The sequence below is a fragment of the Tribolium castaneum genome, chromosome 1, assembly GCF_031307605.1.
Source record: "Tribolium castaneum strain GA2 chromosome 1, icTriCast1.1, whole genome shotgun sequence".
NCBI lineage: Eukaryota > Metazoa > Arthropoda > Insecta > Coleoptera > Tenebrionidae > Tribolium > Tribolium castaneum.
Genome location: NC_087394.1, coordinates 24211771 through 24228931, shown reverse-complemented (window position 1 = coordinate 24228931; position 17161 = coordinate 24211771). Strand labels below are relative to the sequence as shown.

The 17161-nt window shown below is 31.3% G+C and overlaps 1 protein-coding gene across 4 annotated transcripts in view; it reads left to right on the top strand.

The window, feature by feature from the left end:
* The window catches only part of Eip63E (Ecdysone-induced protein 63E), an 84433-nt gene that overhangs the window by 49030 nt on the left and 18242 nt on the right, over nucleotides 1-17161 (top strand). For all 4 annotated transcript variants that reach the window (XM_064357401.1, XM_008193178.3, XM_008193179.3 and 1 more), the window contains one exon: nucleotides 9617-9745. In XM_064357401.1, coding sequence (XP_064213471.1) covers nucleotides 9617-9745 — 129 coding nt within the window. The remainder of the gene's footprint in view (nucleotides 1-9616; nucleotides 9746-17161) is intronic.

Here is a 17161-nt window from a genome sequence, read left to right as displayed (position 1 = left end):
AAAATAAGAAAGTTAAAATAGATGTAGATAATTTTATACAAAGTGCTTTATTTTTCTGTTCTGGCTTTATTTTATAAAAAATTATTGGTTTCTGTCTTTTTGTGCTTAGGTTTCTTGTTAAGTCTTTTCATGCTAGTTATCTAAAGCAAAATTAAAAACGGTTGCACCTTAAAAGATAAGGCAATAATAAACAGATAAAGTTTTTTGCATGAAATTAGTAAATATATATTTACTCGTTGGGCCAGTCTGTATACAGTCTGATTCTTTTGGACCTACATTAGAAATATTTTAACTTCTAATATAGCTAGAACTTTGAAATTTTGGTGACGATCCAAATCGATCACTCTGAATTCAACTAAATTATTTTCAAAGTGGCTGAGCTTCCTGAACGATGAAAAAAATTGCACCAACATTTAAATTTTAAATACTTAACATCTATATTGCATTTTTGAGTTTATTTTTTGACACTGACTAAAATGTGTGCTAGTTGCTAGTACTTATCTATTTCATAGTTTTAGACTTACTTAGGTCAATTTTTTTATGTAAATTTCTATTTGCAGCGGTTATTCAAAATATTACAGCTCTTTAACCCTTTACAATAAGTGAATAATTTTTTGTATTTGATAATCAAAGGTTCGAGGGAGCAAGGCTACTATTATTTTTTGAAAATGATGATTGCAAAATAATTATAACACAGTTTTTGTTTAATGGAATTTTTCTCTTTTTTTTTCTTTTTTGAATGACAAAAGAACTTTTGTTCTTTTATGAAGACTTTTTTCAACATTTTCTTTATCTCGTAGTTTTTGAGATAATTATAATACATGTAATTTTAGCTCATTATTTTCATTTTTTATCGAGTAAAATTTCGAAAACTACGATACAGCTGTGCTATTAATTAATAGAAGTTAAAAATTTGTTGGCAGACTGACTCAATTACTTTACATAATAATTCGTAAGGTAATTATTCAATAATGAAACTGCTGAAAACTAAATAAAATGTTAAAGTTTGTCAATTGTTGACCATCTTGCAAGGCCTACTTGATTAATGATGAAAATTACAAAATTAAAATTTGTTTTTTTGTGTTTATTTTAAAAACTGAAGGTATAGGTTGATAGGTTGATAGGACGTTGATAAAAGTCACCATAAATGTCGATGTAAAAAACTGAGTTATCGCTATTTTGACATTTGAAAATTTTTGAAGGCCGTTGGCACCTTTTATTATCGATTGGATAAAAATCTTTTTACTTAATGCAAAGGGTTTAAGGACTATTATATTTTAACTTTTACAAATGAAAATTTTAACTAAAAAACTAACATAATATCAAAAACTATGACAGATAAGTGCCTACTACTTGGCAAATTTTACTTAGTTTGAAAAGGTGAATTTAAAAGTGTGTGGTTACTTTTTAAAATTTCAAAGTTGGCGTAATTTTCTCGTAGTTCCGGAAGCTCAGCCATTTTGATAATAATTTAGTTGAACACAGAATGGTCGATTTGGATCGTATACAAAATTTTAAACCGCTAGCTAGAGTAAAAGTTAAAAAGTTTTTTTTTCTCTTGGCCTTAAAAGAATCATTCTGGTATACCAGTGGAATTATAAAGGTCTTAATGAGCAACGAATTTACTATCCAGAGGGCCAATAGGCCCGAGGAATAGTAGGGTGACCAATAACCCTAATAATTCCCGTGATAGGTAAATATTTTTTACTAAAGTAGATTTCTAAAAAAAAATAATATTATTTTGTCTGTTTTTTGGCATTCGTATTTGACAGTATGTATTCACAATTTTTTGTAAAAAATTTGTCGCTTTATAAAAATGAGTTAAACAAAACCGAAAAAACACGTTTAGTTTTCGTTCCAGCAAAATCTGAGACAATCCACAAGAAGGAATGAGTTGTATAATTGAAGAAAACTGTTAGAGGGAATTAAGGATTTATAATTCTCTCCTATAACTCCCAAGGAAATTATGAGTAGCTTTATGGTTACCGTATCTAAGATAATATTTGAGTACAATAGATTAGTGAGAAAGAGATCTCTTCTTTTATCTTTTTTTAATTTGTGTTATCTTTTTTTTATTATCACAAAAACAAAAGCGTACTATCAAAAAAAATGTGAATACCCATTTAATGAAATTAAAAATGATGTCATTACTCAAATGACGTCATAGATGTGGTTATGGTGTCAAAATGTAGCATTTATAAAAATAAAAACGACATTTTCGAGTATTTTATTTAAAAACGACCCATAACAGAGATATGAATTTGATGCGTTAAACTCACTCTGTATATTATTTAGAGTAATTAATGAGAGAAATTTGAGCCGACCACCGAGATCCAATTCCCTCCCACCCTCTAAAATATGCACTTATGTATTTTGCATAACACTTGGCGTAATGGGAAACCCTGTTGAATAATTCAAAGTATGAAGAGAATAGACTGTAATAAAACTTGTCCTGGACGCTTAAAAATGTAAAAAAATCACAATTCCGTCTCCATTATCTCGGATTAGTTGCAAATCTCAGCTCTCATCTCGTAATAATTTACTCGAAAGTGCACCGTCTATCGGCTTGATTGAGCATTGTGGGTTGTCGGATTAATTACGTGTTGGAATTAATCGCCGAGATTGATTCGTCACCTAAATTAAATCCTGCATTTTTGAGAAATAACTTGTGACAATGATACGGCCACGAAGTGGCTCCTCGACTAGAGATAAATGACCGGACTTTGAGATGAAATATCGATGCTGGTTAGTTGTATCAAGACAGGATGTTTCGCTGTTTCAATTACAGGTCCTGCAAGGATAAATTCGTTCAGGCGAGGCGTTTAGCAATGCAAATTGGTGATTATGGAGATGGCTTTGCGTAATTGGGAATAAGCCCTGGTGGGGCATTGTCTGGCGAAACCAGGATTTGGAGGGTCCAGGGCGTTTTTTCCACTTTTTGCGACATTTATATCAAGCGACGTCAACGAAATTATTGTGACGTTTATTACTTCCGCCATAAATCTTCTCCTTGACTGTTGTTTGTCCATTACTCATGCGCCTCATTACGACCTAAACAAATTTTGCTGTCATGAGTGGGTTAAAACAGCATCTTCACGAAATATGATTATGTTTCACCGAGTCGAACAAATGTCGTTTCGTTTTGAACAATAAGCACGGATTTGGGATTTTCTCCGGTCGTATTGTTGTTTCTCGAAGCTTTTGTCTGAAAGTCGACGAGTGAAAGTTTTCGAGGGTCACCCCATCGAAATAGATGTCTGAGAAAATTAAGCACTGAATTATCCTCAGTCACTTTCATGATATTTCAAGGCTTTTGTTTGAAACAATGAGTGGCGGCCCCCAAATTGGGGGAATTTCTTTCAGTGAATCAATTGCGATGCCACACAGAGAATACAGGATGTCACAGCGACATCATTGACGCTAAATATTAAAACATTTAAAAAAATTATACACAGTTAATAGAATTAATTTGACTTTTTGAGTGTTTCCATGTTTTTTAATAAATGAGACACCTTGTATTTTTATTGCAGTTTTGTCATAACTTTTAATACTTACGATAATTTTGACCTAAACTTTTATTGGATTTTCTCTGCGCTTTTGAAGTACTTACTCGAATTTATATTCTTTTTTTTTTGACGAAAACACGTTTTTTATGGATTATACAAAAACTAAAAATACTGGAGTCGGGTTTTCACCACTTTAAAGAAAAAAATTAAAGTTGTGCTAGTTGTTTAGTATATTGCAACAGAAACGCAAAAATTGAAGAAGTTAGTTAAAAGTTGAATATTTTTAAAAAATTAAATGAAATATCAATTTCAATCAAGGACGAATTATGGTCAATGGTCTAAACGTTTTTATTGACTGAAAGTTTCATTTTTCGAATACTAAAGCAGTAGTGGGATTTTTTTAATGTTTAAAGTTAAACATTTTATTTGTAATCACTAAGAAACACTTAACTGCACATATTTTTAGAAAGACAATATAAAAATCTTTTCAAGAAACTTCGTAATTCCTTTTAACCTCTCGACTTCAACTTTTTAAAATATTGAAAATAACTCTGTTTAATTTTTTTTTCTTAGTTTTGGAGTAGCGATAATTTTAAAAAAATGTTTCCGTCAAAAATGTAAAACTATCAAAAACAAAAATAGACAAATAACCGTTTAGTTTAAAAAGTATTAAAAGGTTCATACAAATATGCAAAAAATTGTTTGTAGTTTGTAGCACATTTCTGAGACACCTTATATAGTTCGATCTATTAATTAATTTTTTATCTAAAGGGTGATAAAATAAAAGAAAACTTTAGCAACTAGATTTTATCAACTTTAATATTTTTTCAAAAAATTTCTTGTAAGGGTCGTAATTATTTTATTACTTATTAATATTACACAATACACGTGTAATATTGGGTCTCAATTTTAAATAAGCAAGTTGAATATGACCCAAAGTATACAGGGTGTTAGGAAATGGGTTAGCAATGTTTTGTATGTGAATTTGCCATCATAATTTCTTTTTGTTTTTGCTTTGTAAAATTCAATAACAAAACACAAATTGAAATAAAATAATTACGGAATGAATCAAGAAGTTGATTTACCTTTGCTGTTTAGTCAATAATTTTAAAGTACACGCTAATTTTTTATCATTCTAATTCAGCGATTTTCAAAATGTGGGACCTTAAGTTCGGAACGATTTCTTGAGAAAACCATGCATTTTTGATGTACCAAAATTTTACTTAATCGATTCGTTTTATCATTCTCTATCTACCTGCAAAATTTTGCTAAGCCATACTCTTAATAAAAGAAATTTAAAAATTTTAAAAGCATCAGCTTCTACTACGTTTAAAACTTTATTTACTTTTGAAATCAGGCACTAAATAAAAATTTTGTTGCGCCTACCATTAAAAAAATATTCTGGATGAATTTTGTAGAAATTTATTTAAACATTTTAACAATTAATGACCAATAACGTACTTTACTAACTTTCTGTATAAATTAATGCATCCTGTGTAAGTTCAGATACAGTAGAACCTTGATTATGTGTTTTTCTTCTTTTTTCTAAATTTTCTTAATTCTTCCGTTTGCAAGCTTTTTTAATTTCTTCACACAAAAGGAAACAACAAAGGTAGTAGTTTTAAGAATCTGAAAAAAAATAAGACTCAACGAAAATCACTTTGGAAGGAATTCCGTAATCAAATTTACTAGTTGCTATAGAACCATCGACTAAAAGAAATTGGAATCTGCTTCCACAAAGAAAACCAGTAACAGTGAAACTATCTTTCGAATCAGCACATAAATAAAGGTGACATTTAAATTAGATAGACCATAAAAATAAATTCTCAGCTTTTACTAACGTAATTATACTAGTAGTTGATTCAATTATCCAGCTTGGCTTTGCTCATGAAGGGCCCGGATATTCGAGGTTCCACTGTACTTAAGCTAACGAAATGCTCTCGGAAATGCATTTCTCTGTGTAGTTTTGGCCACAATGATCCACTGGCAAACATTAAAGTCACGTACTTGTCGCAATATTTCTGCAAATTCCCTGCTGCAAGCTTGGATCACGTAAGCTGCAATCTGCAAATAAAACTCGAGCCGTGGACGATGAAACAGTCATCGACACGTAAAAGTCGGTTTTTTATTTTTTAACATCGACGTGTTTTTAAGGAGGTTTTTAAAGTGAAGTCGTGCCGGATCGCTTTTAAGCGAGGATTCAATTATGTGGACGATTTGTGAATGTCGCGGTTTGAAAAGGGTCTAATGGATACATCTCAATGTTAAAAAGTTTGCAAAAAAGAAATAAATAAAAGCGGAAATTAAGAGGCGCCCTCTCGCAAGGGTGTTTCAGAATTTATTTTGTTCCTTCTTCGGACGTTTTTAATAATGCAGCACAGAAAGCGAGATAAGAATAGACTGGGAGACACTGACATATCGGGATGATTTTTTTCCTTCCACCTGGATGTTCGTTTAGTATCGCACTCCCTCAGGATTCCGCCAACGATTCCGTTTATATTTTCCGGGATGTAAGTGTCGTGTCCCCTTATATAAAATCAACCTTCGCTGTCTGTCTGATGCACAAACTCGCCCCGACTCTGAAATATTAGTGTGTACTTTTTAAATTGTGGGGAAACGCGTGCTAAATTGAGTTTGGTGAGGGGAAGCCGAAAAAGTTGGACGTGACAAACCGGAATCGGCGTTTTTTTTGCTGCACTAAACTGAAATTAATAATCGGCCTAATTGCCGAATTTTAATTTCGCAAAGTGCACCTCCCGCCCAACTCCGGTGACCTACATGCCGTCTCCGGGTTAGCACCCGGAGTCTGATGCCCGAGTACTGTGACCCCTATATCGATCCGGGCATAAGCGCATCGTCGAATGATAAAGACGCTCTATATCGTCGACCGAAACTCGATCTTTGGCCCGTTTGTACGTGGAAATACTTCTTTGATCTCTCTCACGAGATCGTTAATTGTGACAGTCTTTCCTTTCGCGAAATTAGTTGGAAACTCGACGAGACGCTTGTAATATAAGAGGAGTTTTGCTTTTGTAAGTTTTGTGTTGTGTTTTGGATGTTGAAGGGGTGCACGGGGCGATAACGGGGATTATGTCGTTAATCATGCAAAAGGAGGGAGAAAATTGGTTTTTAGAGCGACGGAAGATTGAAATTTCTTCGTAATAGAGTGCGCACTAGAAATCTGTTCTCTTTGTTATTATACGAAAAATGAATAAAAAACGGATTCCGCCACGCTTTTTCTATTTTTGCAACTCTGTGTAGGAAACTTAATTTTTCATCTGATCTACTTTTTTTGTTGTTGAAATGCCTTTTCAGCTGTTCTGCTAATAATCTGAAAATTATGCGTTTATGCCCCGTTTCGAGATTATGGCCGTTTTTCATCTAAGACTAATTTTTTTAATAAACAATGTTCCAATGTATCGTGTGATAGATCGCATATAGACAAAATAATACCAATTTAGATTGAGTTTTTTTATTTTTAACCATGCAATTACATTATCTGCAACAAATTAATACCTGGCTCAAAAACTGAATAATTTTGTGGAAAATTCGGTAAAGTTTTTCCAAAAAAAAATGTGATTTTAATCTAAAAAAACTCGCTTAAACACTTAAAAAATGAACAAATAAAATCAGAGTTTGACTTAGTTTTGTCAGTTGGTAATTTTTCGGTGTGTTCGTGGAAAATCTTAATCAAAAATCGAAAGTTTAGCTTCAAGACATCATTTTTGAACAAGTTTTTTGTTTGTTTGGTGTCGATGTTTAAAGCAGATTTGGTATTTACTTGAAAAAAATCTTAAACACTGTAATATTAAGGCAAATTTAACATCATTTTTGGCTTAATTTGTGTTTGTCAAACTTGTTAAAATACACAGAAATAGAAAATATATTTTTTTGGCTGGGTTTATTTTTTTTTCTTGATCTGGTCTACCAAAATCTCACTAAAATACCAAAAAGTTGGTTCTAAAGACGTTCAAAAAATCTAAAATTTGAATCAAAAACTAAAATCGAATCAAGCAAATTACAAAATAACATCTACTTCGATCTATTAACTTCATGTTTCTTCGGGCAATTTTAGAAAAATTAAGAAAACTTACCTAAATAAGCAATAGTAACGACATGTTTGGTTTAAATAACTTTGGAGTATTTTTGATAAAATTTTGAGAAATAATTGCACGTTGTGAATATTGTTTTATTCTAATAAATTTTGTATCTGTTTTGGCAAGATCTCACAGAAAAACTGAGAACACCACTTGACCGAGGTTTTTAACTTATTTCTAATGAAATTTTATTGATTTTTTGACGTGTATTTGTTTAAAATAAATGGGTCTTTAATTCAGAACCAAGGCAATTAAATGGAAACAGGCGAAAATATCGTCACTTTGGAGTTTTTTCAGTCAGTTTAAGCGACATTTCTCGAAAAATTGCATGTTTATCATTGTTTTTGGCTTAATTTGACACACTTTCGGCCCATTCTGAATGATATTTTGCGAAATAGTCGTGTTTTTAACTGACGAATGTATTAAAATACATGAAAAAGCAATTTCTAAGAGGATTTAGTGATTTTGTAAAATAAAGTCACTAATTATTTGGCTTATATTTTTTAAACATTTTGAGAGAAAAAAGAGACAAGTGAATATAATTTTTATTCGATTGATTGGTGATTGGTCGGTCTAATGTAGCAAGATTTCACAAAAAAAGCTAAAAATAAAAACACAATTTTCCACAAATTTTGTTATTTCCAATTCTTTTCTATAAAGTTTCGATCATTTTCTTAGGAAATTTTCTTAAAAAACAAAAGAATACCAATTTTGCACTAATTTTTGTAATTTTTAATGCAATTTTAGTAAGACTTTTTGAAAAAAAACTTGCTGAACAAATGTAACTACATGTTCGGCTTAATCTTGTAAGTTCTGCTTTTTTTATCTTTATCAACATGTTGCGTTAAAAGGCACAAAAGAGAATTTCGTTTAAAAACATAAATTTTTCGACTATGGATTTTTTTGCTCATTTTTGACGAAGTTTTTGTGATTTTTCGGCGTGTTTTAATCTAAAATAAATGGGTCTTTTGTTCAAAACCATTCTTGGTGATATTTGTTGAAAAAAACAAAAAACCTAACACCAGAATGGCAAGTGTAACATTTTTGGCGATACATTTTTGATTCGTTTTTATTAAAATTTTACGAAATAACTAACAAGCATGCGATGACACCAATCATACTTGTATTTTAATTCAGGGGTCGTATAGTTGTACTTACTTCAATGTTTTAATGTTTATTCTATTTCATGGTAAATTTTAATTTTCAAGCTTATAAAACGAAATATAAACTTGATGGGCTGATTAAGGTTGAACTGTACTCAGACCGTCCAAAGAGAAGCTGTTCAAGCAAGCGCGTGAACACAAAATTTAAAATTGGATTTTTAAGAAAAGTAATAAACAAAATGCTTTCTTTACGATTGTATGTTGTTTCTAAATTCAGTCACTACCTCACAGGTCAGTTTGTATTTCATTTTAAGTATTTGTAACCGAGTTTAAACGGGTTAAAAAGTTGATTTAATTTGTTGTTCTGTCAAAAAAACTGTAAGTTCAAATTGCTTGAAAAAAAAAAACGATGACTTTCTGAGGACCTTAGCAACAATATACATAAATTTGAAAAAAATTGTTAGTGTCATTTAAAAATAAAATGAAAAAAACCTCAATTTTTGGCCATTTTATTTTTTTATTAAAAAATGGTACTATGTTTTTTGATAATTTTTTGTATAGGTCTTATATATGACTTACTTGTAATACTGTATTTTTTCATGCCATTTGAACTCTAGGTTTTTCCATAAAAACATTAAGATTATTACGCTGTTTACCCCATTATAACTTGGTTACAAATATTTAAATCGAAATAAGAACTGATCTGTGAGGTAACAAGTGAACCTAGGAACATCATCCAATTGAAAAAAAGCGGTTTTTTGTATTTTTTTTTCTTAAAAATTGAGTTTCAAATTAGTGCATTCGCACGCCCGCCTGGACGGTGAGCCCTGTATAGTTCAACCTTAAGCACAAAATTATTAGAAAATTTGCTTGTGTTTCTTTTTTTGTTCATTGTTGTGGTTTGTTCCAGCGGTTTCGAAGGAAGAGTCCGAGGAGCACAACCACGGCAAGCTGCCGTACAACGGCTACAGCGACGAGTTCCTAGACCGTTTGGAGCCCAACGGGAACATACCTGCCGGCAAAGGTGATATTAGATACGGTGAGTGTCTCGTTAAAGGTAACGACATCGTTCTCTCACCACCGCCACCACCTCTCTTTCGGCCGCTTTACAACCAATTTAATTTATTTCCTCCTGTTGCTCCCCCGCCACACACAGAGGACTAATTCGTTAAACAAACGACGTTTGTCCGCTTAACTCGACACCCCATCAAGGTTTAGTAATAAACCGAGCGGGAAAAACGGATACAACAATAATAACAAACACGAGCTCGATTTAAATTAGCAGGTGACTCACCGACGCCGCCCCCTGGGGGCGGCCAGACCGGCCGACGCCGCTTTTTCAGGTCAATGTACAAACCGCACCCCTGACGATGCTTTAAATCGCTACGAATTGACCAAAATCTGGGTCAGGAGATTTTTCGAGAACAATAACATCTCTCATCTCGCGTTCATTAAATTTCCAATAAATACTAAATTACAGGTCATATAAACACGCCATTAATTAGCAGGGTACGACGACAGCTAGGTGAATAACGAGCGACGAACAACGCCCTTATGACCTAACTACACCTACGCAAAATCCGATTTATGACGACGTTTATTGTTTGCGTTTTAACTTCCCGGATTTAGTGATTCAGGGCGCTACGTGAGGTATTGGAACAAAGAGGCTATATAACACAAAATGGATTTGTTAAATTAATTAACTTTCAAGAGTCGTGTAATACAAGTAACTAATAAAACTCGCGAAAACCTTAGATTACATTATTTTTTAAATGGCTTATTAGAAAAAAAAGAGAGAGTATTTTTTAATTTTTGCTTCTCTGGAAACCTTAGGAAAATCGAAACAATTTGTAGAAAATCGTATGTTGGCATTAATAAATGCAGTTTTAAATAAAGGGTTGAAGGATTCTCTTATTGGACGAAAGGCAGTGAATAATGAAAATCAGGTTCTCTGATTATTACTTTAAAAAATGAAAAATAATTGGGGCGGAAAAGTGTAAAATTTTCGGAAATATACAAATTTAAAAAAAATATATAAAATTTGAAGCACATATTGGCATAAGAATGAACTATACAGGGTGCTCAAAAACAGGCGCACCAACTCAGTGGTACGCTGTTCAGAAGCATGTGTAGATCACGGGAAAAATCTTGAAAAAATTCCTAAAGTCAGATTTTAAAAAATTTGGAGCTACAAACTTATTTTGTTAACTTCTTCAGTTTTCATTATTTTTTAATGTTTTTATGTTTCACACTAAGTAATCGTTCCCTAACACAACGATGAATAACTATTTTTAAATTTCCCATCAAACTTTAGCAGTTTTTTAATTTAAAAAAATTAAAGTTCATCAAAAGAATTTTTTTACTATTTTTACCGTTATATGTAAGCAATTCTTTACCACATTCCATTGAGTTGGTGCGCCGGTTTTTGAGCACCCGGTATAAAACAAAATTTATCTAATTGTAAATTCGCAATTTTTCCTTTGTAAATCCAATAAAACTGTCTCTTTTTTACAGTTTTGTTTTAAATTTAATAAACAGTGCTACATTTTGTACTTTATAGTTTTTGTAAGCAGCGAACGGAAATTAAAAAAAAATAAGAATAAGTAACTTAGCAAAGGAAAATAAATAAAAAGAAAAACTTGACCAATGCTTGTGGAAAAAATACAGTGGAACATAGTTAAAGGACACCCAAAGTACTGAAAAATTTGTTTGTTTTAATTGATCATTCGTTCTAACTGAACGTCGTCTTATGGAATAGTTTTCATGTTAAATGAGTTCTAAAGTTTGAAATAGATACAGGACGTAAAGTGTTATTCTACTTTATTAAAAAATATACATAATTACGTAGCTTTGCACATGGTAGTTTAGCAAATATTTTATTCAGTTACATATTTTTGTTTTTACTTAATATTTTAGGTGTTTTCGAGGTATGTATCAGTTTTGGAATCTTTCTGCAATATCGGAAATGTTGGTTGTTTCTTAGAACGTAACAAAGGTGCACGTGCCTTCGTTATGACAGATTTTTTGTTTAAATATTGGACGTTAAAAGCGAGAGTTCGTTATAAGTGAGGTTCGTTAACACCGAACCAATTTGTAACTATGATATTGGACTTTAAAACGGGACGTTCAATTTTGTTCGTTGTATTCGAGTGTTCGTTAAAAGCCGAGTTCGTTATAACAGAGTTCGACTGTAGTAATAGGCGGAATATACATAACAAACAGAAGTATAAAGTGGCAGACAAGAAGCAAATAATATATACAGAATGAGACTACTAAAAGCATATTTTTAGAGTATCTTAAAAACCAATAATTGAAATCTGAAGTTAGCGGTTACTGTTAAATATTTGACTTTTTTTCTCAATGCATTTGAATTTTTCTTCTAATCATTCGTAAATTAATATTAATCGTTGAAATGTTTTGTTATTTTTAATGATATCCTGAAACAAATATTATTAGAAATAGCAAAAAAATTCAACGATATAATTTATATGTTGTCTTGGTCAAAAAAGAATTTTTAAAAATTATGTTTATCCACTGGGTAGCTCACATTTAATTATTTTTAAATTTAAAGTTTATGATTAATTAAGTTAATCAAATTAGAATTAACTTACAATCAAATATGACTTACACAATGAACAAACTTTTTTTTTAGGATAGTGACAACGTTTTTACGTAGTTCTTTCACAAAACAACATTCAAGCAATGTTCTTTTCAGAATATGATTAGAAATAATTTTAAAAAATTTTAGCAATTTACTATTTATTTTGTCTATATGGAATTATTGAAAAATTCTAAAAAAAAATCACATTCACAGAGAAACAAATATAGAATGCAATAGGAACCCTGGTTGCTGTGTGATTATTAGGTTTTGAAATAAAATAAAATAACTCATCTCGTATTTCTTCGATGAACGAATTGCTTTGGAGACATCTTAATTTTTTTTAAGTGTTTTTAAGTGCTTTTATTCTGTACCTATTTTTATATAAAATTACAGCCTGGCTAGAAAAAGACGATTCCTGATTAAATTCTTATATTTCCGGAACGCACTGAAATAGCGATTTAATTTTTACTTTTCAGGAGGTAATGATTGAAAATTTAATTGGAAAAATTTAAGAATCAGGCAAAGGAATAGCGGATTTTTAAAAATTAACTAGAAAAAACTATTACACGTCCTAGGGTCAGAACGGTATACCTACCTGCCTAACTGTGGCAGGTCATAAAAATTCAGAAATCGAGTTTGTTAGTAGCCATTCTTATGTTAATTAGCACAAAATGTCACGAAGCGAACTACTAATAATATTTAAAACAAAGGTTGTTTCTATTAAGTTATGTCGTTACGAATTAATTGTTTTTTTCTGCTATGTCTTTAATTTTTCAATAATTCGGATAAATCAATTTCAGTCTAGTTTCTCTTTGAAAGTAAAATTAAAATGCCAGAGTGTGAGTGAAGTCTTAAACAAGATTCGTTTTTTCTAAACATTTAATCATTATTTTTAAAATTCTTTACATTGTTATTTGCGAGCAAGAAGAATCGTGTATTTTTATTCTAGGGAAGCAGCGTGTTTTTGTTTTTTGTTAATAAAAATAACTCCACTGACTGGTATTTTTTGTTCGTAAAAACGGAACGCGAAATAAAATGTTTTCTTTTTTCCTGGACTGTTTTTGTGCCTATATTATTTATTAAACGGAAGGGATAAAATTCTCATTATCTCGTAAAACCAGAGCAAGTATTTACATATTTTTATTAAACAATAAAATAACAAAACATTATGACAAACGCAAGCAAGATAAAGTTCGTGTGTGTTTGTTTTGAACTTGAAGGAGAACGGTGTTATCTCAGCTAACGAATAATGCGGTTCTAATTAAATTAAATAACGCCATCACACGATGTCAGCGTTTTTCCGATTTCGGTCTAATTAAAACGGTTCGTTGTGGCGCCGACGAGTGGTTTTAAATTCCGAACTTAATTAAAAGTCGATCTCGAATTAATTTCGGCGATTTACTTGTAAGATTAAAACGAAATTTGCCGAAATAATTAATCGGAAATCGATTTGAATGTGTCGTCGAGTTGTTATCCTTTTTGAGGACCTGACGATCATAATCAACTCTGATCGGAAATCTCGGCAAAACTCCCTCGGGCCATAAAATCAAATGTCGTGTAATTATCTTCCATAATCAAGTCTTGTCGCCTTGCAAATTCAAAGCGAAACTTCGCTCCACAACAATTCGAACAAACTACTCGTCAACTATTAATTATCAAAGTTTTGCGAATGTTGCACGATTTTGCTCCAACTTGTTATCGAATTGAGGGAAAAAAACCGCCCATCAATCACTCACCTTTCAACCCCTCCAAATCCCTTCCTTCGCACGGACTTTCTTTATTTATAAGCACCGGATTTGTTCCAATTTGGCCTATACAAGGTGCAACTAATCTCCGAGGAGAGCCAACCGCACCAAATCGGACATTGATTTTTCATTATCACCAAGTGGACGCACGTTAATCAATAGCAGAGGGTTGGGAAATAAGTTTTCGCCCGGCGCATCCACCAAAAGTAACCGTTCGAATGCTGGAGGAGATACAAATGCAGATGCACTTTTTAAGATTCTCGGCTCCCCTTTCGCTAATAAAATTTGAAATGTTAATTGCGCCGAGCGAAACGACTTGAAATTAAATGCGAATAAACAAAAAACTGTAAAAACGCAAAATTCGTTTTATTCTTATCGCGTCGCACTTTTAGCACCAATTAGGGCACGAGTCGTCATGTTTTAATTGCGGGCTTTTGCTTAAATATTCATACGCACGGCGCAGTTTAAGTTAACCGAAAAATTCATCGCAAGATGCGAAAATCAATAGCAGGTTTTTTTGATTGGCGTCAAGTCCCGGGAGTTGCGTGGGTGGGTAATGGAACATTTACGTTATTTTTGTGTTCTTTTATCTGATGCGGGTGTCAATAGGACCGGATGTTTGTGCGTGAATGGAGGGGCTTTATCTGATGATTTCAATAACGTCATTCACAAATTTGTTACACTTTTAATGAAAGGAAATGTTTTCCTTGTAGCGCCGATTGCAAAATACGGAAATACCTGACTTGGAGACCTAACGACCAATTACAAGTGATTGAGTAAGGGACAATACGTATCCGAGGGGTTTATTGCACTACAAAAGGCCAAAGTGGAGCAAATGCTGGGTGTTTTTTTGTTGTTGTTAATTGGAAAAGTTTAAAATCGATAGTTTTGGACAATGGGTTCGTTAATAGGGGGATAGGTTGGCTGCTATTGTGACGCAAATTTTGACTGACATGTTTGAATTGTTTTGTACACTTCAGAGACGGATTTTGACGACTTTTTAACGGTGTGGAATTGATTTTTTTTTTGTTTTTTTTCTTATGCAAAAACCTAAACCTGATCGAAGGTGATACGATCTAATTGATTTGAATTAATTCATAATAGTGAAAATTTCTTTTTCAAAATAATACCTATTTAAGCATCGTTTGAATAATTAATAGTTTCATAGTTTCATTTTTAATTGTATTGATTTTTTTATTAATATTTTCACTAAATGGAAGGGTAGATAAATTCTAAAAAATTTTGCATGGATAGAGAAATGTACAACGTATTTAGTACCAAATAGTGGTTTCTGTCCAACTATTATTTTTTAGTATTTATTGTGGATACTTTAAGCAATAAAAAAAACTTTGTATTTTTGGCTTATTGAAGGCAGTTTTTTGTCTCTAAAACTGTCTGGAAAATGACGAAATTGCATCGAACTTTATGTTATTTCTATTTATTTCGCTCGATTTAGCGCGTTATTGAATTGGAAACCCACTAATTTTACAAGATCTTAGCAAAGTACGCATAAAAATCACAAAATCAAATTGAAAGTTATGTTTATTTGTTGATCTGACTCAGTTATCGTTTAACATAAAATTTCGTCAAAAATACGCCGAAAAGTATTAAAACTTTGGCAAAAATTAGTTTGACAGTTCTCGAGCTTTTTTGAATCAAGTTTTTGAATTAAATTTTCAGCTTCATGTGTTAGATTTTTGTAAAACAGATCAGAAAATCATTAAATAAAGATCTTTGTCTTCTTCTAGAGAGCTAGGAAGGCAAAACTATCTATTTGGCAGAATTTCTTAAGATACAAGTCGATAATAATTTACCAAATTATGCTAAAAATGATGTTTTTGTGATTAGAATAAGTATGAAGTTTTTCCGAGAAATCTTCGAATAAACAGCTGAAAAACTACCAAATTATAATAATTAATTTCAGGTTTTTCTTGGACTTTTTTTGCTTTTGCACAGATCTTGCCAAAACTCGCTTAAAAATTACAAAAAATTGAAAAGTGTTAAAATTTGCCCAAAAATGGAATGGTTAAAATTTTCGAGTTTTCAAAGAAGTTTTTGAATTAAATTCTCAACTTCCTGTGCGAGATTTTGCTAAAACGGACCAAAAAATCATTAAATAAATTGTAAATTTACCAAATTTCTTTCAGCGTTGTAGTAAAATTACCGAAAATTTCATAAAAAACTTGCCGAAAATTTAGCAAATTAGGCAAAGTTAGTGTTATTTTTACTTTATAAATGTTTTAGTTACTTAGGTTAGGTTGTTTTTTTAAGTAAACAGTTACGTTTTTTTTTATAAACTTCTTCAGACCTTTAAAAAATCACCTCATTAGACATAATTTTTGATTTTGTCAAAATTCATGTAAAAGCTAAAATATAAAACGAAATTTTATTTGTTTCATTTTACTTAGCTTGTTTATAACATTTTTATTAAGAATAAGACGAATAACTACAAAATTTGACCGAAAATGAGGTTGCATTTACTTTTTTAAGCCATGTTACTATGGTATGTATTGAAGTAAAAGTTCTGCCTTTTGTGAGATTTTACTCAATGATTATTTCTGTTTTGTTGCTTATTTGGAAATAAAAACGCAAATTACTTCACAAAGTTTTTATAGAACATCACCTAAAAGTTTATATTATAATTTTTTCCAAGATTATTTACAAAATTGACAAAAAAATAGTCAATTTAGATCTAAATTGATGTTATTTTAGCTAGGTTCGCTCGATTTAGTTAATTTTTTATGTATTTTTCATTCATATTGTTATTTTAATATCTTTTTAAAATATCCTTAAAAGCCACAAAACTAAGAATCCTTTGAACACGAAAAATAATTTGGCTTATTTTTGTCGAAACTTTTAAAACAATGTCTCATTGAAAACGTGCTAAAATGCTCGAAAAAATTAAGAATAATGTCAATTTTAACCTACACGTACAACTTACATATAATTATAGCCTAAAAACTTCTTAAAAAATTAGACCATTTTCAATATATTTCGCAATTTTTGACATAATTGTGCAAAATAACTAAGTTTTTGGACTAAATTGTTCAGAAGCTTCAAAACCACAAAAATAATACCATTTTCCATTTAATTGAAGCTATTTTTTGCA